The sequence below is a fragment of the Oncorhynchus clarkii genome, unplaced genomic scaffold, assembly GCF_045791955.1.
Source record: "Oncorhynchus clarkii lewisi isolate Uvic-CL-2024 unplaced genomic scaffold, UVic_Ocla_1.0 unplaced_contig_9002_pilon_pilon, whole genome shotgun sequence".
NCBI lineage: Eukaryota > Metazoa > Chordata > Actinopteri > Salmoniformes > Salmonidae > Oncorhynchus > Oncorhynchus clarkii.
Genome location: NW_027257976.1, coordinates 42,541 through 70,269, shown reverse-complemented (window position 1 = coordinate 70,269; position 27,729 = coordinate 42,541). Strand labels below are relative to the sequence as shown.

Here is a 27,729-nt window from a genome sequence, read left to right as displayed (position 1 = left end):
AAGCCTATACTTTATGGAGATAATCATATCTCATGTGTTGTGTAGGGATGATATATTTTTATTCAAAGATGTACACCTACAGTATACAGTAGACTATTTTAATTTCTGAAAGTAAAATATCCCACTGGGCACAGATGTCAATTCAACGTCTATTCCACGCTAGTCCAACGTAATTTAATTCCACGTTGGTTCAACATAATTTAATTAAAATGACGTGGAAACAATGTTGTATCAACCAGTGTGTGTCCAGTGGGATATGACTGTAAATGATCAAATACATGGTTTAAACTGTGTGAAAACAAAACCACATGACTGCAAGGGTACATGCTGTCATTCATTATAACCGCATGAAGACTCCTGTTGAGACGTGGGAGTCCTCAACTCAACATATATGGAGATGCTTAAAGCTGGAATCCTCAGTTGAAACAATAACTAAGCAGTCATCCGCCTCTGTTTTTTAAATTAATGAATCAATAAGTCCAAAAATGAATGTAGCAACTAAGAATTCTAGGTTTAACACAGCCACGACATAAACCGACTTCCCTTTCAATATATGTCACTATATTGTCAACATTGTTATGACAGATGGCAGGCATCATAGGTCAGATAACCAGCGTTTATCTACTTTCTCAGCCACAGTTATGACATTGTTATTAAATGGTTGAACATGACCACATAGAATGTCACAATGGCAATACTGTCTTAAAACTGAAACATCCAGTCATCTAGTTAAGACTACTGTCATCTACCGCAAGGTTTCACAAACTCAGTCACCTCCCCCCCCCCCCCCCCCCCCCTTGGGGTGGTTGGGGGAAAAGACTAAAAGTGCACCCAAGGGGGGCTCCATGACCAAGTTGGGGAATCCCTGATCTACCGGACCAGTACACATTTATAGTTTAACAATAACTTTGTCACAATAAGCCCGCTGCCTGTGAGGAAAGTCGTTTGTCCGTTCTGGCTCGGACAAGGTTACTTACTCTTCCTTACTATGAGGAAAGTCATGACTCAGCATGCCTGTGTCTACGTGTGGGCCATTGCTCAACAACTTACACAGAGAGATGGCAACACACACAAACTAATGCATTGTTTATGTCTGCATTTCAGACTACCATTTATCCCATTTCTAGTAGGCGTACTCTTCCTATCTAATCCCACCTACACTATATACAGTGTGCAATCAAGATCTCTGAGGGTTATATCTACCAATGAGGTGGTTTGTGTATTTACAGAGGAAGAGCTCTTTAGGACTATCCACCAATGAGGTTGTTTGTGTATTTACAGAGGAAGAGCTCTTTAGGACTATCCACCAATGAGTTAGTTAGTGTATTTACAGAGGAAGAGTTCTGTAGGACTATCCACCAATGACGTGGTTTGTGTATTTATAGAGGAAGAGTTCTGTAGGACTATCCACCAATGAGGTGGTTTGTGTATTTACAGAGGAAGAGTTCTGTAGGACTATCCACCAATGAGGTGGTTTGTGTATTTACAGAGGAAGAGTTCTGTAGGACTATCCACCAATGAGGTGGTTTGTGTATTTACAGAGGAAGAGCTCTTTAGGACTATCCACCAATGAGGTTGTTTGTGTATTTACAGAGGAAGAGCTCTTTAGGACTATCCACCAATGAGGTTGTTTGTGTATTTACAGAGGAAGAGCTCTTTAGGACTATCCACCAATGAGGTGGTTTGTGTATTTACAGAGGAAGAGTTCTGTAGGACTATCCACCAATGAGGCGGTTTGTGTATTTACAGAGGAAGAGTTCTGTAGGACTATCCACTAATGAGTTAGTTAGTGTATTTACACAGGAAGCATTCCACGCCTGTTCCGTATTAGTGCTCCCAGTCAGGGCCTTTCCAGCCATGCTTAAACACTGCAGGCTGGGAAGCAGGTAGGCAGGGAAGCGGGAAAGCTGGGAGGCAGGGAAGGAAGGAAGATGGGAGGGAGGGAAGCAGGGAAGCTGGGAGGGAGGAAAGCAGGGAAGCTGGGAGGGAGGAAAGCTGGGAGGCAGGGAAGGAAGGAAGATGGAAGGGAGGGAAGCAGGGAAGGAAGGAAGATGGGAGGGAGGGAGGGAAGGAAGCAGGGAAGCTGGGAGGGAGGAAAGCAGGGAAGCTGGGAGGGAGGAAAGCTGGGATGGAGGGAAGCTGGGATGGAGGGAAGCTAGGAGCGAGGGAAGCTAGGAGCGAGGGAAGGAGGGAAGCATAAAGAGGAGGTGAGTAGGAGAAAGTCAGAGAGCTGGAGCAACAATAAGTAGTAGTGGTGGAGGATCACTGACCGGACCAGACAGGAAGGAGGGAGGGACAGAGAGATGTGATGGATGAGTCAGAGAGCTAGCTGAATCAGGAAAGCATCCAGGAGCCAAGGATGGCAAGGCGCCACCACCGCCCAAGTTCAACATCACACACAGTCTCCTCCTCTTCCTGAGGTTCAACCCATCCAGAAAGACAGAGGGAGTTGTATGAGGGAAGACTCTGTGCTGTATGGTAACTACTACAGCTGATTCCAATCAGGAGAGGAATAGGAGTAGGGTGTTCCATTTAATGATGGAACACTTAATGACAACATGATTCCCCCACCAGGGAGAATACTGCAGCCACAGGGAAAGGCTGTACATCTACATAGGGTTCCGGAACTACAAGATGGTTAAGGGGAGGAGGGGGGGACGGGGGACGTCACTTCACACAACCACACACACACACACACCCTTTTGACACATTACTAGTTGTCTCTTAATCACGTTTCCGAACCTCAGAACCTCAGTGACTTTTGTTCATTGAGTTTGCTTATAAGTCCAGTTCAAGAGAAGGTTTGATCTGAACTAACTACAGTAGCAAGCCTAGATAGAACTACAAGTAGCTAACTACAGAAGTAAGCCTAGCAAGAACTACAAGTAGCTAACTATAGAAGCAAGCAAGAACTACAAGTAGCTAACTATAGAAGCAAGCAAGAACTACAAGTAGCTAACTTCAGAAGCAAGCAAGAACTACAAGTAGCTAACTATAGAAGCAAGCAAGAACTACAAGTAGCTAACTTCAGAAGCAAGCAAGAACTACAAGTAGCTAACTATAGAAGCAAGCAAGAACTACAAGTAGCTAACTTCAGAAGCAAGCAAGAACTACAAGTTACTAACTACAGAAGCAAGCAAGAACTACAAGTTACTAACTACAGAAGCAAGCTTTGAGATAGTACAGTGCTGTATATATAATTAACATCTTGTACAAGGATCCCTGGTCATTCCATGCGCTCCTGTCTTTTAATCTGCTATAGAATAGTCGTCATGAGGCATGTGTTTCCTGACATTTATAATGGCAGTATTGAGGGTCGTCTTCATTTCACTGCAGCTGTGCCTCTCAGACATGAAGTGGAATCTCTGTCGTCTTGAACTACAGTACTGTAATATAGTACCGTTACTGTATTAGCATGTAACACAAATGCGTTATGAAACTATAGATAATGGAATGGGGATCTAACTTTACTGGTCTTCATGACTACACATGAGGTTCCACTTCAGCATGCAGTCTGTAAGTGCTATGCTAAATCCCATCCAGCAACACAAGGACATCACTTTAACATTTATTAAATACAGGACACCAACTGATTTTTTCCTTCAACAATTCCCTTCTATCCAGATATATTTCCCCTTTCTGCACATGCTGTAAGGTGTAAGTGCCATTGAAGCCATGTATTCATGGCGATGGTACACCATTTGATTGATTGATTGATTGATTGATTGATTGATTAATCCACACATGAAGTTCCACCTCACCATACACCTGAGAATGTCAATTCAATGTCTTGTTTTTTCATTCAACAACCCTCTTCTATCCTTTCATCCTCCTTCTACACATACTGTTAGCAAGGCAACTGTTACCAAGACACCTGTTATCAAGACAAGTGTTAGCAAGACAAGTGTTAGCAAGACAGCTGTTAGCAAGACAAGTGTTAGCAAGACAAGTATTAGCAAGACAGCTGTTAGCAAGACAAGTGTTAGCAAGACAGCTGTTAGCAAGACAAGTGTTAGCAAGACAAGTGTTAACAAGACAGCTGTTAGCAAGACAAGTGTTAGCAAGACAGCTGTTAGCAAGACAAGTGTTAGCAAGACAGATGTTAGCAAGACAAGTGTTAGCAAGACAGATGTTAGCAAGACAAGTGTTAGCAAGACAGCTGTTAGCAAGACAAGTATTAGCAAGACAACTGTTACCAAGACAAGTGTTAGCAAGACACGTGTTAGCAAGACAGCGTTTAGCAAGACAACTGTTAGCAAGACAACTTTTAGCAAGACAATTGTTAGCAAGACAACTTTTAGCAAGACAAGTGTTACGAAGACAAGTGTTAGCAAGACAATGCTTAGCAAGACAATGGTTTGCAAGATAACTGTTACCAAGTCAACTGTTAGAAAGACAAGTGTTACCAAGACAACTATTACCAAGACAACTGTTAGCAAGACAAGTGTTACCAAGACAAGGGTTATTAAAGTTATATCAAGTGTGGGCATGCTTGTGTCCCAAATGGCACCCTATTCCCAATCTAGTGCACTTCATACAGCTGTGGCCTACAGGGCTCTGGTAAAAAAGTAGTGCACTATACAGGGGATTTGGTGTCACTGACCAGGTGTGAACTGCACCTCCACGGCGGTAGACCACTACATTAATAAGTGTTTTTGACTAGAGCTGTAAAGTCCATTGACTCCAGTCATTGCCACGATTATATTTCAGTTGTTGCACAGAACAGACTTCAAGTCCTCTTGGCCCAGTTTCAGCTAATGCTCAGCTCTGCTCTGGCCGCAGTGTTGTATTTCATCTAAACTGTAAAAGCCTTAGAGTTTAGGTTTTCAACTCTCCGTTGAGTCTATCCAGCTCAGCACAGGAACCCCTCCCTGTGTCCGCCTAGCCTTTATACCCCTCCTGGAACAGGGCCAGCTCCAGCAGAATCAAACTAATGGTCTTCATGTTGGATTCTCAGACATGTAGTCAGACAACAGGTGTAAATATGAAGTCTTTACATGCCGACATGGTAGCTGACGCACACACACACACACACACACACACACACACACACACACACACACACACACACACACACACACACACACACTCTCTCACACTCTCTCACGCTACCTCAACTGTAGTTATAGCACGGTACAACATGACGTGTTAGATTTGCAGTTGGCTGCAGCCACAAGGTTTTTATTGGTTACTTTCACTCTCCAACATCCCCCTTCACTAACTCAGCCTTCACTCTCCAACATCCACCTTCACTAACTCAGCCTTCACTCTCCAACATCCTCCATCACTAACTCAGCCTTCACTCTCCAACATCCACCTTCACTAACTCAGCCTTCACTCTCCAACATCCTCCATCACTAACTCAGCCTTCACTCTCCAACATCCACCTTCACTAACTCAGCCTTCACTCTCCAACATCCTCCATCACTAACTCAGCCTTCACTCTCCAACATCCCCCTTCAGCCTTCACTCTCCAACATCACTAACTCAGCCTTCACTCTCCAACATCCTCCATCACTAACTCAGCCTTCACTCTCCAACATCCCCCATCACTAACTCAGCCTTCACTCTCTAACATCCTCCATCACTAACTCAGCCTTCACACTCCAACATCCTCCATCACTAACTCAGCCTTCACTCTCCAACATCCTCCATCACTAACTCAGCCTTCACTCTCCAACATCCCCCTTCACTAACTCAGCCTTCACTCTCCAACATCCCCCATCACTTACTCAGCCTTACTCACTATCAATTGAGATCATTGGCGGTGTTATCTCAGGCAAAGGGAGTGTCCCGCCCAGACCCAGGCCCAGACCCAGCCCCAGCCCCAGACCCAGCCAACACAGTGCGTCAGTCAGTCCGCGTTGCAAATGGCGCACTATTCCCTATATAGTGCATTAATATTAAACAAGGGCCCATATGGCTCTGGTCAAAAGTAGTGCACTATACAGGGTGCCATTTGGGACGTATTGTCAGTCTGCAAGTGTTCAAGCTAACCCACCGGCAAACAGCCCAGGGACAACACACACAGGGCCTTGTGCAACTGTGAGGTGACATCATCTCAATACGTTGATGACACCCTCAATGTCGCACACGTGCACACACACGTGCACACACACACACACACACGTGCACACACACACATTTGAAATACTTTATTTACATCCACCAAGTACATTTTATTTCAGTTCAAACATTTCAAAGGTCCCTGTACACATGGCACTCAAGGGTACAGAAAGCACCTCCTTCTCCAAACAGTCCACGACAGCTGAAACAGAACAGTACCTAGCCAATTTCTTTGTCCTAGTTTTCGTCAGGCCCACAATCTGGAGGCTCCACCCGAGGCTGTCCAAGCGTGCCACGAGGGACTGGTGCTTAAGCAGCTTCTCGGCAAAGGCCTGCTCCAAGTAGCCGTCAAATGAGCAGCCCACTTCCAAAATGAGCACCCCCCCCCCCCCCCCCCCCCCGGCCCCCATCAACAACAACACATCATTACCAACATCAAACTAGGGTTTAGATCTACATAGGGTCCGGAGGTACAAGGGGGTTAAGGGGAGGAGGAGGAGGGAGGGGGGGGCAGGCAAAACGTCACTTCACACACACATTAGTGGTTAATCCTTCTGCATCTGGCCCGCAGGGTTTAGTTATCTAGGCTTTTTTAGCACCATCTGAATGAGGGGGTTTAGGTTCACAGTTCACACAAAGTGTAGCCTACAACAGTGAGACTTGAAAATAAAGATTTTAGGGTTTGGACACTCTTTGTACTGGTTTAACACTACAGACGGTAACACCAATGCGTTAGGTTAACCAGTTGGCCAAGGGGTGGGGACTTATGGACCATATGGAGGGGAATGGAGTCAGAGGTCTTGTAAATGTGATGACGCTTAAAAGTCCAGAAACATGCCAGTTCAGCACTCAGCTCGCCTCACACACTGATTACATCCACTTTTCATCCTGTATCAAGTGATCCAGGCCTTATTCGATGCCAAAGAGGTGGCTGATTTAACAAAAAGAAACCAAACTACGGTCTAGACACAAGGCGTATCAGGGTTTCTTTGCTTCACAACAGCACCGAAACACTTCAAGGTGTCACTTATGCAATCACATATCCAAGACTTTAACCACGATGTACCAGCTTCTTCTTCACTGTGACAGATAGAGAGGTTTTTCATGGAGAGTAGCCTCTGCTGAGTCCCCAACAACCGGATGTTCCAGTTTTCAGGGGAAATGGAAAGAGAGCCTGTGACTTCACGTGTCTTCCACTTTTGGATGTTAACAAGGAGACACTCCATCTTAACTCATCCTCTACATTTACTGGATTGGTTGAACAGTGCAGAAGAGAACCTCCCCCGACAATTTATTTCCTTCTTGTCAAGACCAGGATGTAGGGGATTTAGTTTCAGACCAGTATGCAGAGGATCTAGTTTCAGACCAGTATGTAGGGGGATCTAGTTTCAGACCAGTATGTAGAGGATCTAGTTTCAGACCAGTATGTAGGGGGATCTAGTTTCAGACCAGTATGTAGAGGATCTAGTTTCAGACCAGTATGTAGAGGATCTAGTTTCAGACCAGTATGTAGGGGGATCTAGTTTCAGACCAGTATGTAGAGGATCTAGTTTCAGACCAGTACGTAGAGGATCTAGTTTCAGACCAGTATGTAGAGGATCTAGTTTCAGACCAGTATGTAGGGAATCTAGTTCCAGACCAGTATGTAGGGGGATCTAGTTTCAGACCAGTATGTAGAGGATTTAGTTTCAGACCAGTATGTAGAGGATTTAGTTTCAGACCAGTATGTAGGGGATCTAGTTTCAAACCAGTATGTAGGGGGATCTAGTTTCAGACCCGTATGTAGGGGGATCTAGTTTCAGACCAGTATGTAGAGGATCTAGTTTCAGACCAGTATGTAGAGGATCTAGTTTCAGACCAGTATGTAGGGAATCTAGTTCCAGACCAGTATGTAGGGGGATCTAGTTTCAGACCAGTATGTAGGGGGATCTAGTTTCAGACCAGTATGTAGAGGATCTAGTTTCAGACCAGTATGTAGGTGGATCTAGTTCCAGACCAGTATGTAGGTGGATCTAGTTTCAGACCAGTATGTAGGGGGATCTAGTTCAGGCGTTTCTTTTACGCCTACTGCTTTAGGTCACGTGGAGAGAGACCCATGCATGCAGCATTCTATATGTCACTGTTCCCGTTCCAGTCCCTAATCCAAGTCAAGGAGGCGGCTGATTTAAAATTAATCTAATTACAAGCACAAGTCAAACAAGACATGGCAGGGGTTCTTTGCTTTTAGACAGACTTGGACTGCAACTTAGACTACATATAAGCCTTTAATGTAACCTACCAAGACGACCTCAGCTTTTAATGTAGTCTACCAAGACGACCTCAGCCTTTAATATAGTCTACCAAGACGCCCTCAACCTTTAATGTAACCTACCAAGACGATCTCAGCCTTTAATGTAGTCTACCAAGACGACCTCAGCCTTTAATATAGTCTACCAAGACGCCCTCAACCTTTAATGTAACCTACCAAGACGATCTCAGCCTTTAATGTAGTCTACCAAGACGACCTCAGCCTTTAATGTAGTCTACCAAGACGACCTCAGCCTTTAATGTAACCTACCAAGACGATCTCAGCCTTTAATGTAGTCTACCAAGATGCCCTCAGCCTTTAATATAGTCTACCAAGATGCCCTCAGCCTTTAATATAGTCTACCCAGACGACCTCAGCCTTTAATGTAACCTACCAAGACGCCCTCAGCCTTTAATGTAACCTACCAAGACGATCTCAGCCTTTAATGTAACCTACCAAGACGCCCTCAGCCTTTAATGTAACCTACCAAGACGATCTCAGCCTTTAATGTAGTCTACCAAGACGATCTCAGCCTTTAATGTAACCTACCAAGACGACCTCAGCCTTTAATGTAGTCTACCAAGACGATCTCAGCCTTTAATGTAGTCTACCAAGACGATCTCAGCCTTTAATGTAGTCTACCAAGACGATCTCAGCCTTTAATGTAGTCTACCAAGACGATCTCAGCCTTTAATGTAGTCTACCAAGACGATCTCAGCCTTTAATGTAGTCTACCAAGACGATCTCAGCCTTTAATGTAGTCTACCAAGACGCCCTCAGCCTTTAATGTAGTCTACCAAGACGCCCTCAGCCTTTAATGTAGTCTACCAAGACGATCTCAGCCTTTAATGTAGTCTACCAAGACGACCTCAGCCTTTAATGTAGTCTACCAAGACGATCTCAGCCTTTAATGTAGTCTACCAAGACGACCTCAGCCTTTAATGTAGTCTACCAAGACGACCTCAGCCTTTAATGTAGTCTACCAAGACGATCTCAGCCTTTAATGTAGTCTACCAAGACGATCTCAGCCTTTAATATAGTCTACCAAGACGATCTCAGCCTTTAATGTAGTCTACCAAGACGACCTCAGCCTTTAATGTAGTCTACCAAGACGCCCTCAGCCTTTAATGTAGTCTACCAAGACGATCTCAGCCTTTAATGTAACCTACCAAGACGATCTCAGCCTTTAATGTAGTCTACCAAGACGACCTCAGCCTTTAATGTAGTCTACCAAGACGATCTCAGCCTTTAATATAGTCTACCAAGACGATCTCAGCCTTTAATGTAGTCTACCAAGACGACCTCAGCCTTTAATGTAGTCTACCAAGACGATCTCAGCCTTTAATATAGTCTACCAAGACGACCTCAGCCTTTAATGTAGTCTACCAAGACGCCCTCAGCCTTTAATGTAGTCTACCAAGACGATCTCAGCCTTTAATGTAACCTACCAAGACGATCTCAGCCTTTAATGTAACCTACCAAGACGATCTCAGCCTTTAATATAGTCTACCAAGACGATCTCAGCCTTTAATGTAGTCTACCAAGACGATCTCAGCCTTTAATGTAGTCTACCAAGACGATCTCAGCCTTTAATGTAGTCTACCAAGACGATCTCAGCCTTTAATGTAGTCTACCAAGACGCCCTCAGCCTTTAATGTAGTCTACCAAGACGATCTCAGCCTTTAATGTAGTCTACCAAGACGCCCTCAGCCTTTAATGTAGTCTACCAAGACGATCTCAGCCTTTAATGTAACCTACCAAGACGATCTCAGCCTTTAATGTAACCTACCAAGACGATCTCAGCCTTTAATGTAACCTACCAAGACGCCCTCTGCCTTTAATATAGTCTACCCAGAAGACCTCAGCCTTTACTTGACCAAGAAGTACCACTTTGTTCTCCATTGTGACAGATGGGTCTTTAGTGTTACTGGACAGACCCATGCAGGCAGCATTGGACACATCAAAGTGTCACTTATGATAGATCCAAGATCTTTAATTAAAACCAAGTAACAAGATGCACTACTACCTGCTTCACTGTGACAGAAGGGTCTTTAGTGGAGACCCAAAAAACTGGCGTTCAAATAAAACAAGTCGTGATTAGTGTTTCATTGCTTTTCAACAGCATTAGACACCTTGAAGTGTCACTTAAACTATCACATGTCTAAGCCTTAAACAAAAGGTGTCACCCTCCTACTGCCTCAACTGATAAAATGTACCACCATATTGTTCAATGTGACAGAAGGGTCTTTAGTGGAGAGGCAGCGTTTTACATTTCCCTGCTCTTGTCTTCCCACGGAGATATAAACAGATGATGTCAGAGGGTGGTGCTCGCTCTCTCGCTCGACTCTTACGTCTGCCCAGCAGATGGGATGCAGCATTAATAAAGAGACTGGGAACAATCGGCCATAGAGAACCATCTGACATTTAGAGGGGGATTTTGGGGAGGGGGATGTAGGGAGAGAGAGATGGGAGGAGTCTGTTTACAGTCTATCTGAACCCGTTTTTTGTTGTTGTTGTGAAACATGGAGTCTGTTGCTATGGTGACAGTGTAGAGTTAGGGAAGAGCTTTTACAGTGACGCATCGTAATGATGATTATTAGGTACATTTATCATCATTATCATCATTATGGTGATTATTAGGTACATATATCATCATTATCATCATTATGTCTTCTGTATATCTCTAACAAGTTGACCAATTAATATCTGAAGCTGTGTTCATTTGGTAATTACCATATCAATGTCCTCCCAGTGTCACTACTGTCATATCATTATTGATCCCACCGAATGTCTCTACTGTCATCTCATTTGACATTGACAATGATTATGTTCTTGTTTGCTTTTCCAGATGAAATGTGACAAAGCTCTCACCTACCTAAGAATTTTCGGGACGACAATGTTTGGAGTCTCGCTCCTCGTGGGGATCTCTACCGCCTACATAATGGGCTACCAGTTTTTCACCACGGCACGAAACCACTTGTCCTTCGGGCTGTATGGGGCCATCCTGGTCATCCACCTTATCATCCAGAGCCTGTTTGCTGTCCTAGAACACCGGAACATGAGGAGATCCATGGAGACGCCCATCAAACTCACCAAATCACTGGCCCTGTGCATTGCAGCCTATCAGGAGGACCCGGCCTACCTGAGGAAGTGTTTGGTATCGGTCAAGAGGTTGACCTACCCGGGCATCAAGGTCATCATGGTGATCGACGGGAATAACGAGGACGACAACTACATGATGGAGATCTTCCGGGAGATCATGGGGTGGGATAAAGCCACCACGTACGTCTGGAAAAATAACTACCACCACCGGGGATCTGAGGAGACGGACGAGATGTACGCTGAGAGCCTGCAGGCCATCTCGCGCCTTGTGCTCAATAATAAATGTGTCTGCATCATGCAGAAGTGGGGAGGCAAGAGGGAAGTAATGTACACAGCCTTCAAAGCCCTGGGGAGGAGTGTGGACTATGTTCAGGTAAGTCCTGGGGGGAGGAGGGGTTGGAGGGTGGGGGTACACAAAGACCCTTTTGTGCTCTCCTTCTTTAAAAGGATGGTGCGGAGGCCTTGTGTATGTACTGTAGCCCTACGGCTGTAAGGCTAATGCTGTTCACAGAGTGCTAGAGCTCAGCGTGAAACCCATTTACATATGTTTCTGCACTCAGTCCAACTCAGACAAAGTGGAGAGACCTGTAGGCTAATAGGTTGGAGTCAGATCATGTTGCATAGCATCGCGTCAAAACACACAGTATTCTCAGTGAGGAACTTTAAAAGTGACAGTATCCGCATTAGCTACTATCCCAAGGCGTGTATTAAGTTCCTTCATTAACATTTACTAAGTAAACAGCACCAACTGTGCTGTATATAGTACATCGTGAATAGTTATACAGCAATACTGGAGTGTAGGTCCTCCAAGCTGTTCTGGGTAATACTGGAGTGTAGGTCCTCCAAACTGCTCTGGATAATACTGGAGTGTAGGTCCTCCAAACTGCTCTGGATAATACTGGAGTGTAGGTCCTCCAAACTGCTCTGTATAATACTGGAGTGTAGGTCCTCCAAGCTGTTCTGGATAATACTGGAGTGTAGGTCCTCCAAACTGCTCTGGATAATACTGGAGTGTAGGTCCTCCAAACTGCACTGGATAATACTGGAGTGTAGGTCCTCCAAGCTGTTCTGGATAATACTGGAGTGTAGGTCCTCCAAACTGCTCTGGATAATACTGGAGTGTAGGTCCTCCAAACTGCACTGGATAATACTGGAGTGTAGGTCTGATCAAACTGCTCTGGATAATACTGGAGTGTAGATCCTCCAAACTGTTCTGGATAATACTGGAGTGTAGGTCCTCCAAACTGTTCTGTATAATACTGGAGTGTAGGTCCTCCAAACTGTTCTGGGTAATACTGGAGTGTAGGTCCTCCAAGCTGCTCTGGATAATACTGGAGTGCACCTATTCAGTGCACTACTTTTGTCCAGGGCCACTAGGGCTCCATTTGGGACGCAGCTTAGTACACTGCTGTCTTTCCACCGTAAACTCCTGGTTTCAGTTATAATTCTAACCTCTGATCCAAAGCTTATGGAGGGCTAACTGTGTTGTCCTTGTCACAGATCTGTTTTAGCTAGCTATTAGCTGCCAGACCTGTGTGGTTATTCTCACTGTGGGGTTGTCTGTCTAACGTACCTGATCGTGATGGTTAAAGCCTTGGCTTGGCAACACACAGATGACTTACTTGACTTGACTTAGGTTACGTCCCAAATGGCACCCTATTCCCAAACATAGTGCACTACTTTTGATCACTACCCTAAGGGCCCTGGTCAAAAGTAGTGCAGTATATAGGGAATAGGGTGCCAAAACAGTTCGGTAGAGTTCGTGCATATACTGTATTATAACAACATTTAGTGACATTTTGGTTCGTTTTGGACTTCGGTCAGGGTTTTTTCAGCTGTTCGTGCACACACAGTTTTTTTCTGGAGGCAAGCCTAAGTTCGGTGTCTGACGTTTCCACCCCTTGGTCGGTGATTGGTCAACGGTAGGGATTCTTCAATAAAGTCTTTGTTGTCATTCAACATAAGACGACTTGTTTTCATGCACATTTTTTCATTGAAAAACACAGCACCAAACATCTTAGTTAGATGTAAGATCACTAAGATCACTTCGGCAAAAAACTGATTTCTTGAGTTATCTTAGATTAATTCGGACTATTTTGAGGAAGTGTATACTGGCTACGGCATCTCAAAATGGACAAACAGTACTATTGCCGCTCTTTTATCATTTTTAAAGTGAAGGTGTTTTTAAGAGAGTATGCTAGCACACTCGTTTGGTACGACTAGCTTCAGCCAACAAGTGCTACTAAACATAGAAACGTGCCATTTTCAAATATGTTGATGATGGAGTGGTGCGGGAGAGGATGGCTATGACGTTGAATTGTCCCTTTAAGCATTCCTCTTAGCAGTCCTGTTATGTCTGATAAGACATGTTGACGATGGAGTGGTGCGGGAGAGGATGGCTATGATGTTGAACTGTCCCTTTAAGCATTCCTCTTAGCAGTCCTGTTATGTCTGATAAGACATGTTGACGATGGAGTGGTGCGGGAGAGGATGGCTATAACGTTGAATTGTCCCGTTAAGCATTCCTCTTAGCAGTCCTGTTATGTCTGATAAGATATGTTGACGATGGAGTGGTGCGGGAGAGGATGGCTATGATGTTGAACTGTCCCTTTAAGCATTCCTCTTAGCAGTCCTGTCTGATAAGATATGTTGACGATGGAGTGGTGCTGGAGAGGATGGCTATGATGTTGAATTGTCCCGTTAAGCATTCCTCTTAGCAGTCCTGTCTGATAAGATATGTTGACGATGGAGTGGTGCTGGAGAGGATGGCTATAACGTTAAATTGTCCCGTTAAGCATTCCTCTTAGCAGTCCTGTTATGTCTGATAAGACATGTTGACGATGGAGTGGTGTGGGAGAGGATGGCTATAACGTTGAATTGTCCCTTTAAGCATTCCTCTTAGCAGTCCTGTCTGATAAGATATGTTGACGATGGAGTGGTGTGGGAGAGGATGGCTATGACGTTGAATTGTCCCGTTAAGCATTCCTCTTAGCAGTCCTGTCTGATAAGATATGTTGACGATGGAGTGGTGCGGGAGAGGATGGCTATGATGTTGAATTGTCCCGTTAAGCATTCCTCTTAGCAGTCCTGTTATGTCTGATAAGACATGTTGACGATGGAGTGGTGCTGGAGAGGATGGCTATGATGTTGAACTGTCCCTTTAAGCATTCCTCTTAGCAGTCCTGTCTGATAAGATATGTTGACGATGGAGTGGTGCGGGAGAGGATGGCTATGATGTTGAACTGTCCCTTTAAGCATTCCTCTTAGCAGTCCTGTATGATAAGATATGTTGACGTTGGAGTGGTGCTGGAGAGGATGGCTATGACGTTGAATTGTCCCGTTAAGCATTCCTCTTAGCAGTCCTGTCTGATAAGATATGTTGACGATGGAGTGGTGTGGGAGAGGATGGCTATGACGTTGAATTGTCCCGTTAAGCATTCCTCTTAGCAGTCCTGTCTGATAAGATATGTTGACGATGGAGTGGTGCGGGAGAGGATGGCTATGACGTTGAACTGTCCCTTTAAGCATTCCTCTTAGCAGTCCTGTTATGTCTGATAAGACATGTTGACGATGGAGTGGTGCGGGAGAGGATGGCTATGATGTTGAACTGTCCCTTTAAGCATTCCTCTTAGCAGTCCTGTTATGTCTGATAAGATATGTTGACGTTGGAGTGGTGCGGGAGAGGATGGCTATGACGTTGAACTGTCCCTTTAAGCATTCCTCTTAGCAGTCCTGTTATGTCTGATAAGATATGTTGACGATGGAGTGGTGTGGGAGAGGATGGCTATGATGTTGAACTGTCCCTTTAAGCATTCCTCTTAGCAGTCCTGTCTGATAAGATATGTTGACGATGGAGTGGTGCGGGAGAGGATGGCTATGATGTTGAACTGTCCCTTTAAGCATTCCTCTTAGCAGTCCTGTTATGTCTGATAAGATATGTTGACGATGGAGTGGTGCGGGAGAGGATGGCTATGATGTTGAACTGTCCCTTTAAGCATTCCTCTTAGCAGTCCTGTTATGTCTGATAAGATATGTTGACGATGGAGTGGTGCGGGAGAGGATGGCTATGATGTTGAACTGTCCCTTTAAGCATTCCTCTTAGCAGTCCTGTCTGATAAGATATGTTGACGATGGAGTGGTGCGGGAGAGGATGGCTATGATGTTGAACTGTCCCGTTAAGCATTCCTCTTAGCAGTCCTGTTATGTCTGATAAGACATGTTGACGATGGAGTGGTGCGGGAGAGGATGGCTATGATGTTGAACTGTCCCTTTAAGCATTCCTCTTAGCAGTCCTGTTATGTCTGATAAGATATGTTGACGATGGAGTGGTGCGGAAGAGGATGGCTATGATGTTGAACTGTCCCTTTAAGCATTCCTCTTAGCAGTCCTGTTATGTCTGATAAGATATGTTGACGATGGAGTGGTGCGGGAGAGGATGGCTATGATGTTGAACTGTCCCTTTAAGCATTCCTCTTAGCAGTCCTGTTATGTCTGATAAGATATGTTGCATCAGTGGATGAACTTGACGTGACCTTTCTTTAGCTACCGGTTGCTGCATGATCATCACAATAAACTAACATGGCCGAGTGCGTCCCAAATACCACCCCCTTTTTCCCTATACAGTGCATTACTTTTGACCAGGACCCATAGGGTCAAAATAACTAAACCTTATATTCTCACCATAACTGTGTGTGGATGTATTGATATGTTGGCATAGGGTAAACACTTAACTACACAGGCATAAGAGAAAGTTAGTGTAAAGAGTGTTACCCTGCATTGCTTTGCGGTGTCATTACTCTGTTGGCAGGTGCATTATGGGTAATATTCACCACACTGTGAGAGGAAAGCCCCCCAGGACACCCAAGCTGTCCTCAGACAACCCCTCGTTTGTTCGAGGAACTAGCTCCATGTGACAGGCGTACTACGGCGTTAGGAGAAGGACTACAACGCTGTCTGTCAGACAGAGGACATGTCCTACGTTAGGAGAAGGACTACAACGCTGTCTGTCAGACAGAGGACATGTCCTACGTTAGGAGAAGGACTACAACGCTGTCTGTCAGACAGAGGACATGTCCTACGTTAGAAGAAGGACTACAACGCTGTCTGTCAGACAGAGGACATGTCCTACGTTAGGAGAAGGACTACAACGCTGTCTGTCAGACAGAGGACATGTCCTACGTTAGGAGAAGGACTACAACTCTGTCTGTCAGACAGAGGACATGTCCTACGTTAGGAGAAGGACTACAACGCTGTCTGTCAGACAGAGGACATGTCCTACGTTAGGAGAAGGACTACAACGCTGTCTGTCAGACAGAGGACATGTCCTACGTTAGGAGAAGGACTACAACGCTGTCTGTCAGACAGAGGACATGTCCTACGTTAGGAGAAGGACTACAACGCTGTCTGTCAGACAGAGGACATGTCCTACGTTAGGAGAAGGACTACAACGCTGTCTGTCAGACAGAGGACATGTCCTACGTTAGGAGAAGGACTACAACTCTGTCTGTCAGACAGAGGACATGTCCTACGTTAGGAGAAGGACTACAACTCTGTCTGTCAGACAGAGGACATGTCCTACGTTAGGAGAAGGACTACAACGCTGTCTGTCAGACAGAGGACATGTCCTACGTTAGGAGAAGGACTACAACGCTGTCTGTCAGACAGAGGACATGTCCTACGTTAGGAGAAGACCTACAACTCTGTCAGACAGAGGACATGTCCTACATTAGGAGAAGACCTACAACTCTGTCAGACAGAGGACATGTCCTACATTAGAAGACCTACAACTCTGTCAGACAGAGGACATGTCCTATGTGTAGTATGAATCCAGATGGAACCGCGGTGAATCCATTGTTCGTCTGCTGACTTCATGACCCCCCCCCCCGACCTTCGCCTTTTGTGATGTCAAAACCCTGTGGTATTTGTGGCACAGATCAACCGACTGACGCCAGATTGAACATGTTTTACTGAGGAGACCATTTACACAAGCTATTCCCGATAACCACTTATCGAAGGAACAACTGATTATTAGCAGTTTTCATGTCATCTCCCCAAGCTGTGGCTCGTTACAGCTGCAATCTGTTACCTCTTTTACAGTCAAACTATAAATATTAAATGGGACTTTCCCCCTTCGTTTTCAGCATCTGTAGTCTTTGCAGTAATTTGATGCGGGTGATCTGTGAATATTAATGCCATTTATGGACCCGTCAGAACAGGTTTGGTGCTAACGTTGCTATGGGACTGGTTGCCAAGGGGCAGTGATCAAAGAAACGGAATTCCATTTCTATGGCAGTGATGCAGCTTTGCCTAATCAAACACTCTGCTGATGATGAAAATAACATGAGGAATGTTGTGCACATTAGCAGACGTGCCAACAGGCTATGCCTACCTACGCATGGGTATCTGTTCTCACCGGGAAAGGGGGAGTGTGTGTTGGTGTTCTGTGTATCAAAACCAATAGACTGGTTAGGGGTACAGAAGTCTTTTCCTGAGGTGGTTTGATTATCTTCTGGCCATATCATTCTCTTTAGTTACTCTCCTTTCATGCCATTTGTGTTTTAATACATTGCTCTTACAGCAGAAAGATAGAAATTGAATTATTACAGCGCTACACAATCTAAATGTATTCCTCTTCAAACAATTCAAACAGCTGATCTTTCTCCATATATGACCATTTTGAAGCTATACAGCTATACTACAAAATCTCTGTCACCATCAGAACACAACCAATCACAAACCTCTCTCAATCAGAAAACAACCAATCACAACGGAACCCTCTCTCAATCAGAACACAATCAATCACAAACCTCTCTCAATCAGAAAACAACCAATCACAACGGAACCCTCTCTCAATCAGAAAACAACCAATCACAACGGAACCCTCTCTCAATCAGAAAACAACCAATCACAACACAACCCTCTCTCAATCAGAACACAACCAATCACAACCCTCTCTCAATCAGAAAACAACCAATCACAACACAACCCTCTCTCAGTCAGAACACAACCAATCACAACACAACCCTCTCTCAGTCAGAACACAACCAATCATAACACAACCCTCTCTGTCAGAACACAACCAATCACAACCCTCTCCCAGTCAGAACACAACCAATCACAACACAACCCTCTCTAAATCAGAACACAACCAATCAGAACACAAACCTCTCTCAGTCAGAACACAACCAATCACAACCCTCTCTCAGTCAGAACACAACCAATCACAACCCTCTCTCAGTCTGAACACAACCAATAACAACCCTCTCTCAGTCAGAACACAACCAATCACAACCCTCTCTCAGTCAGAACACAACCAATCACAACCCTCTCTCAGTCAGTACACAACCAATCACAACCCTCTCAGTCAGAACACAACCAATCACAACCCTCTCAGTCAGAACACAACCAATAACAACCCTCTCTCAGTCAGAATACAACCAATCACAACCCTGTCTCAGTCAGAACACAACCAATCACAACCCTCTCTCAGTCAGAACACAACCAATCACAACCCTCTCAGTCAGAACACAACCAATAACAACCCTCTCTCAGTCAGAACACAACCAATCACAACCCTCTCTCAGTCAGAACACAACCAATCACAACCCTCTCTCAGTCAGAACACAACCAATCACAACCCTCTCAGTCAGAACACAACCAATAACAACCCTCTCTCAGTCAGAACACAACCAATCACAACCCTCTCTCAGTCAGAACACAACCAATCACAACCCTCTCACAGTCAAAACACAACCAACCACAACCCTCTCTCAGTCAGAACACAACCAATAACAACCCTCTCTCAGTCAGAACACAACCAACCACAACCCTCTCTCAGTCAGAACACAACCAATCACAACCCTCTCTCAGTCAGAACACAACCAATCATAACCCTCTCACAGTCAGAACACAACCAACCACAACCCTCTCTCAGTCAGAACACAACCTTACTGTATCACTTCCAGTACAGGATGACGTCCCAAACAGCGGCCCCAATGACTTCACTTACCCAATGAAATCATTCCCAATTAAGGAGTGACTGAAGAAACCTTTCTAATCTGTGAAGAGAAACTGCAGATATGACTTTACTCACACGGTTGTTTGTTGACCAACTGACGGACCTTCCCACTTGACACTAACTTGTTTTGGAACGATCTTTCCGGGGAAACATCCACGTTGCAAACAAAGCTTCAACTTGACATCCAAAAGAGTTTCAAAGAAACACAAAGCAACGCTGTACATCAGTAATCAGTGTAATTAATGTACCAACCCTGTACGTCAGTAATCAGTGTAATTAATGTACCAACCCTGTACATCAGTAATCAGTGTAATTAATGTAGCAACCCTGTACATCAGTAATCAGTGTAATTAATGTACCAACCCTGTACATCAGTAATCAGTGTAATTAATGTACCAACCCTGTACATCAGTAATCAGTGTAATTAATGTACCAACCCTGTACATCAGTAATCAGTGTAATTAATGTAGCAACCCTGTACATCAGTAATCAGTGTAATTAATGTACCAACCCTGTCCATCAGTAATCAGTGTAATTAATGTAGCAACCCTGTACATCAGTAATCAGTGTAATTAATGTACCAACCCTGTCCATCAGTAATCAGTGTAATTAATGTAGCAACCCTGTACATCAGTAATCAGTGTAATTAATGTACCAACCCTGTCCATCAGTAATCAGTGTAATTAATGTACCAACCCTGTACATCAGTAATCAGTGTAATTAATGTACCAACCCTGTACGTCAGTAATCAGTGTAATTAATGTACCAACCCTGTACATCAGTAATTAGTGTAATTCATGTACCAACCCTGTCCATCAGTAATCAGTGTAATTAATGTACCAACCCTGTACATCAGTAATCAGTGTAATTAATGTACCAACCCTGTACATCAGTAATCAGTGTAATTAATGTACCAACCCTGTACATCAGTAATCAGTGTAATTAATGTACCAACCCTGTACATCAGTAATCAGTGTAATTTATGTACCAACCCTGTACGTCAGTAATCAGTGTAATTAATGTACCAACCCTGAACGTCAGTTAATTAATGTACCAACCCTGTACGTCAGTAATCATTGTAATTAATGTACCAACACTGAACATCAGTAATCAGTGTAATTAATGTACCAACCCTGTACGTCAGTAATCAGTGTAATTAATGTACCAACCCTGTACATCAGTAATCAGTGTAATTAATGTAGCAACCCTGTACGTCAGTAATCAGTGTAATTAATGTACCAACCCTGTACGTCAGTAATCAGTGTAATTAATGTAGCAACCCTGTACATCAGTAATCAGTGTAATTTATGTACCAACCCTGTACGTCAGTAATCAGTGTAATTAATGTACCAACCCTGTACATCAGTAATCAGTGTAATTAATGTACCAACCCTGTACATCAGTAATCAGTGTAATTAATGTACCAACCCTGTACATCAGTAATCAGTGTAATTAATGTACCAACCCTGAACATCAGTAATCAGTGTACCAACCCTGTACATCAGTAATCAGTGTAATTAATGTACCAACCCTGTACATCAGTAATCAGTGTAATTAATGTACCAACCCTGTACATCAGTAATCAGTGTAATTAATGTACCAACCCTGTACATCAGTAATCAGTGTAATTAATGTACCAACCCTGTACGTCAGTAATCAGTGTAATTAGTGTACCAACCCTGAACATCAGTAATCAGTGTAATTAATGTACCAACCCTGTACATCAGTAATCAGTGTAATTAATGTAGCAACCCTGTACATCAGTAATCAGTGTAATTAATGTACCAACCCTGTACATCAGTAATCAGTGTAATTAATGTACCAACCCTGTACATCAGTAATCAGTGTAATTAATGTACCAACCCTGTACATCAGTAATCAGTGTAATTTATGTACCAACCCTGAACATCAGTAATCAGTGTAATTAATGTACCAACCCTGTACATCAGTAATCAGTGTAATTAATGTACCAACCCTGTACATCAGTAATCAGTGTAATTAATGTACCAACCCTGAACATCAGTAATCAGTGTAATTAATGTACCAACCCTGTACATCAGTAATCAGTGTAATTAATGTACCAACCCTGTACATCAGTAATCAGTGTAATTAATGTACCAACCCTGTACATCAGTAATCAGTGTAATTAATGTACCAACCCTGAACATCAGTAATTAGTGTAATTAATGTACCAACCCTGAACATCAGTAATCAGTGTAATTTCTGCGCTGCTGATTGGTCAAATTGGCCAATATAAAACAAACATATCCCGCCCAAAAACTTGATGAAGGACTCTGTCTGTGTAACGAGATCTTCTGGCCTAGTTTAACTTTCTAACTTTGTGTTGTTTGTGTGTGTGTGTGTGTGTGTGTGTGTGTGTGTGTGTGTGTGTGTGTGTGTGTGTGTGTGTGTGAGTGAGTGAGTGAGTGAGTGAGTGAGTGAGTGAGTGAGTGAGTGAGAGAGAGAAGTGTTTTGGGGATTGAATTGGATAGTGTGTACCCTTGTGTTTCAGGTGTGAAGTGTTTTGTGGATTCAACAGAATTGTGTGTCCCCCCTTGTGTTTCAGGTGTGTGACTCTGACACTATGCTGGATCCTGCGTCCTCTGTGGAGATGGTAAAGGTTCTGGAGGAAGACCCCATGGTGGGAGGAGTGGGAGGAGACGTCCAGGTAATGTCTCCATTGTTATTGACTAGTCTGTTTGTCTGAGACTGTGTTCTCTTAGCCTGGTACCGTACTGTAGGTGCTGAAACCAGCTCCAGTCTCCATTGTTATTGACTAGTCTGTATGTCTGAGACTGTGTTCTCCTAGCCTGGTACCGTACTGTAGGTGCTGAAACCAGCTCCTACCATTGTTATTGACTAGTCTGTTTGTCTGAGACTGTGTTCTCCTAGCCTGGTACCATACTGTAGGTGCTGAAACCAGCTCCAGTCTCCATTGTTATTGACTAGTCTGTTTGTCTGAGACTGTGTTCTCCTAGCCTGGTACCGTACTGTAGGTGCTGAAACCAGCTCCAGTCTTCTGTTGATAGAATACTAGTGTTGGGTTCAGCACAGTGGAGTCTGCTGAGGGGAGGACGGCTCATAATAATGTCTGGAATGGAGTAAATGGAATGGCAGCAAACCATGTGTTTGATGTATTTGATACCATTCCACTCATTCCACTCCAGTCATTACCACGAGCACCGTCCTCCCCAATTAAGGTGCCACCAACCTCCTGTGGTTCAGCACCTACAGTACATACGGCATGGATACAAAGCTAGGGTTGTCCAACTGCTTTCAGAGATGTACTGGGTGTGCAGGTGGGTCATCTAACCCAGTGGATACTGCTGAGGGGAGGACGGCTCATAATAATGTCTGGATTAGGTTTATGGACTGAATGAAATGGTGTCAAACACATGTGGGCTGAGAGAATCTTCAGAGTTGCTCCGGGTTAAACTGAGAGAATCTTCAGAGTTGCTCCGAGTTAAGCTGAGAGAATCTTCAGAGTTGCTCCGGGTTAAGCTGAGAGAATCTTCAGAGTTGCTCCGGGTTAAACTGAGAGAATCTTCAGAGTTGCTCTGGGTTAAACTGAGAGAATCGTCAGAGTTGCTCCGGGTTAAGCTGAGAGAATCTTCAGAGTTGCTCCGGGTTAAACTGAGAGAATCTTCAGAGTTGCCCCGGGTTAAACTGAGAGAATCTTCAGAGTTGCTCCGGGTTAAATTGAGAGAATCTTCAGAGTTGCTCTGGGTTAAACTGAGAGAATCTTCAGAGTTGCAGCGGGTTAAACTGAGAGAATCTTCAGAGTTGCTCCGGGTTAAACTGAGAGAATCTTCAGAGTTGCCCCGGGTTAAACTGAGAGAATCTTCAGAGTTGCTCCGAGTTAAGCTGAGAGAATCTTCAGAGTTGCTCCGGGTTAAGCTGAGAGAATCTTCAGAGTTGCTCCGGGTTAAACTGAGAGAATCTTCAGAGTTGCTCTGGGTTAAACTGAGAGAATCGTCAGAGTTGCTCCGGGTTAAGCTGAGAGAATCTTCAGAGTTGCTCCGGGTTAAACTGAGAGAATCTTCAGAGTTGCCCCGGGTTAAACTGAGAGAATCTTCAGAGTTGCTCCGGGTTAAATTGAGAGAATCTTCAGAGTTGCTCCGGGTTAAACTGAGAGAATCTTCAGAGTTGCTCCGGGTTAAACTGAGAGAATCTTCAGAGTTTCTCCGGGTTAAACTGAGAGAATCTTCCGAGTTGCTCCGGGTTAAGCTGAGAGAATCTTCAGAGTTGCTCCGGGTTAAACTGAGAGAATCTTCAGAGTTGCTCCGGGTTAAACTGAGAGAATCTTCAGAGTTGCTCCGGGTTAAACTGAGAGAATCTTCAGAGTTGCTCCGGGTTAAACTGAGAGAATCTTCAGAGTTGCTCCGGGTTAAACTGAGAGAATCTTCAGAGTTGCTCCGGGTTAAACTGAGAGAATCTTCAGAGTTGCTTCGGGTTAAACTGAGAGAATCTTCAGAGTTGCTTCGGGTTAAACTGAGAGAATCTTCAGAGTTGCTCCGGGTTAAACTGAGAGAATCTTCAGAGTTGCTCCGGGTTAAACTGAGAGAATATTCAGAGTTGCTCCGGGTTGAGCTGAGAGAATCTTCAGAGTTGCTCCGGGTTAAACTGAGAGAATCTTCAGAGTTGCTCCGGGTTAAACTGAGAGAATCTTCAGAGTTGCTCCGGGTTAAACTGAGAGAATCTTCAGAGTTGCTCCGGGTTAAGCTGAGAGAATCTTCAGAGTTGCTCCGGGTTAAACTGAGAGAATCTTCAGAGTTGCTCCGGGTTAAGCTGAGAGAATCTTCAGAGTTGCTCCGGGTTGAGCTGAGAGAATATTCAGAGTTGCTCTGGGTTGAGCTGAGAGAATCTTCAGAGTTGCTCCGGGTTAAACTGAGAGAATCTTCAGAGTTGCTCCGGGTTAAACTGAGAGAATCTTCAGAGTTGCTCCGGATTATACTGAGAGAATCTTCAGAGTTGCTCTGGGTTAAGCTGAGAGAATCTTCAGAGTTGCTCCGGGTTAAACTGAGAGAATCTTCAGAGTTGCTCCGGGTTAAACTGAGAGAATCTTCAGAGTTGCTCCGGGTTGAGCTGAGAGAATCTTCAGAGTTGCTCCGGGTTGAGCTGAGAGAATCTTCAGAGTTGCTCCGGGTTGAGCTGAGAGAATCTTCAGAGTTGCTCCGGGTTAAACTGAGAGAATCTTCAGAGTTGCTCCGGGTTAAGCTAAGAGAATCTTCAGAGTTGCTCCGGGTTGAGCTGAGAGAATCTTCAGAGTTGCTCCGGGTTGAGCTGAGAGAATCTTCAGAGTTGCTCCGGGTTAAACTGAGAGAATCTTCAGAGTTGCTCCAGGTTAAACTGAGAGAATCTTCAGAGTTGCTCCGGGTTGAGCTGAGAGAATCTTCAGAGTTGCTCCGGGTTAAACTGAGAGAATCTTCAGAGTTGCTCCGGGTTAAGCTGAGAGAATCTTCTCACCCTGTGGTTTATTAAACGATGTAGTGATGTTGATGCCTTTACGGCCCACATCTAAGAAGCTACAAAGAAATAAACACAAACCTAGTAAAAGTATTTTGATAGCTTTTTCAACAAGTAAGCTTCAGTGCATAAAATATAGCTTTAGTGCTTTCTTTTATGATCCTGTAAAGTATTCTGGACAAGAGTAAGACTCATGGTTAAGCCTACACTGTTGTTGAGGACCAAATCTGCCCTTATTTCATTTAAAGTTCCCCGAATACCAAATAATACAAACTATAAAAATGTATCTACACAACAGGACATTCCTCGACAAAATTGAGTTAGCCTATACCTTAGGCTTACATTGATTACTCCCATGTGAGAATTCTACACAATAGCAGGTTGATAGGTGGAACATTTGTAGGAGCTCTGGGAGAGTTGATAGCATTTTCTTTTGCTAATTAGGGGTCCTTAAACCAATTGCCCACGATTGTGCCGTTTGGTTGCAATGCTGACACTATAGAATGTGTTTACAGCAGTTGTTAACCAACTTAAATACCCTGACCCTATGTGTCTTTCTTCCTCCACAGATCCTGAACAAATACGAGTCCTGGATCTCGTTTCTTAGCAGCGTCCGTTACTGGATGGCCTTCAACATCGAGCGAGCGTGTCAGTCCTACTTCGGCTGTGTCCAGTGTATCAGCGGACCACTGGGAATGTACAGGAACAACCTGCTCCACGAGTTCATAGAGGATTGGTACAACCAGACCTTCATGGGCAGCCACTGTAGCTTCGGCGACGACCGCCACCTGACCAACCGCGTGCTGAGCCTGGGCTACGCCACCAAGTACACAGCCCGGTCCAAGTGCCTGACCGAGACCCCCATCACCTACCTGCGCTGGCTGAACCAGCAGACCCGGTGGAGTAAGTCTTACTTCAGAGAGTGGCTCTACAACGCCATGTGGTTCCACAAACACCACCTCTGGATGACCTACGAGGCTGTCATCACCGGGTTCTTCCCCTTCTTCCTCATCGCCACGGCGATACAGCTGTTCTACCAGGGGAGGATCTGGAATATCCTTCTCTTCCTGTTGATCGTCCAGGCGGTCGCCCTCATCAAGTCCTCCTTTGCCTCTTGCATGAGGGGCAACATTGTCATGGTCTTCATGTCCTTCTACTCAGTGTTGTACATGTCCAGTCTGCTACCGGCCAAGATGTTCGCTATCGCCACCATAAACAAGGCTGGCTGGGGCACGTCAGGGAGGAAGACGATCGTGACTAACTTCGTAGGGCTCGTTCCCATATCGGTCTGGTTCACCATCCTCTTCCTTGGCATTATCTATACGGTCGTCCAGGAAACCAGAAAAGATTCTCCTTTTCCAGACTCTGAAAAGATAGTCTTAATCGTTGGTGCGATAGTGTACGCCAGCTACTGGGTCATGCTCTTGACGTTGTACATGGTACTGATCACTAAATGTGGCAAGAGGAAGAAAGAACAGCAGTATGATATGGTGCTGGATGTATGACATCTTCCTCTTTTCCTCCTCCTCCTCCTCCACTGAAACTCCTCGATTGGGTCTTAAACACCACTCTATTTCCTGTATAGTGCACTACTTTTCACCAGGGTCCATACGGGGTTCTGGCCAAAAAAGTAACACACTTTTTACGGATCAGGGTGCAGTTCGAGACGTAGACATGCTCCCTCTCAACGTTTACAAAGTGAAGAATCTCAAACTGCTCATTGATTGTTGGACTCTCGGCAGGTGACGTGAAGTGACGATGCCAGAAGAGCGATATCATTGCTGCTGTGACTGACTGCAACAAGAAACTACAGATATTTCCTTCTGAAATATTATGATGATGAGGTAAAAAAACACTTGTTGGTGATGTGTTTTGCCAAATGGAAAACCACCAAATGGACATCCTGTTTTTCCACATAGATACACAGAGATGATGTGCATAATGTCTATGCACTTTTAAAGTCTCACTCCCATTGTGCATAATGCTTGACAGAGTCATTTGAAGATGAAATACCTCAGTGGGTATGCTTTTCAGTGTATGAGTGAGTGATCGGGAAGCACCCAGAAAATGGCTCGTTCTCGATTATAACATAATTTATGATGTTTTTTTGGTCATATTTGTCCTCTTTTTTTTATACACAGTTGTTAATGAAAGTCAAAGCTGGAATTTCTCAGTTCTTTGGCCATGCTGTATCTGTTGACGTGTTACTTTGTAATTTACATATTATATTTTAATGCCTTTTTATATAGACTTTTTTTAAATTCTATTTTTGCTTTAATAAACACCAAAGATTCTTTATTTTCATTCATTTTTTTTTATATAAAATGGAGAGAAAAAAAATGCATTGTGCATTCAACTGTTATAACAATGATGTGTGTATCTGATCAAAAATGTGAAGTTAACAGCTGGGTTTTTGTCTGCAATGATAACAATAAAATGCAATTCTAGGGATAAGTTATTGAATACAAGAAGGGTGATTAACCTGTTTTTTTTAATGTACATTGAGAGAAAACCAGCAATATTTATAAGAAGATTCTGTGGTTTATAGATAATTATATATTTGATAATATACATTTCATAATAGACCTTATAGAGACCATCGTTGGTTTTGGAGAGGTAGCCGTTCTGCAGGATTTTGCTCCAGCCCTAATCTTAACATAGCCTTTCGCAAATCTAAATTAGCAAGACAGCACAAACAGATCTGGGACCAGGCTAGCTCTAACACACTTTAATCTACTGATCAGCACAAATTGATCTGGGACCAGGCTAGCTCTAACACACTTTAATCTAC

The 27,729-nt window shown here is 44.1% G+C and overlaps 1 protein-coding gene across 1 annotated transcript in view; it reads left to right on the top strand.

Moving 5' to 3' along the window:
- The window catches only part of LOC139394375 (hyaluronan synthase 2-like), a 29,780-nt gene extending 2,382 nt beyond the window's left edge, over positions 1–27,398 (top strand). Inside the window, exons 2-4 of the mRNA XM_071142429.1 lie at positions 11,202–11,828; positions 22,039–22,140; positions 25,508–27,398. Coding sequence (XP_070998530.1) covers positions 11,202–11,828; positions 22,039–22,140; positions 25,508–26,443 — 1,665 coding nt within the window. The 3' untranslated portion in view covers positions 26,444–27,398. The remainder of the gene's footprint in view (positions 1–11,201; positions 11,829–22,038; positions 22,141–25,507) is intronic.
- Positions 27,399–27,729: the final 331 nt, after the last annotated feature.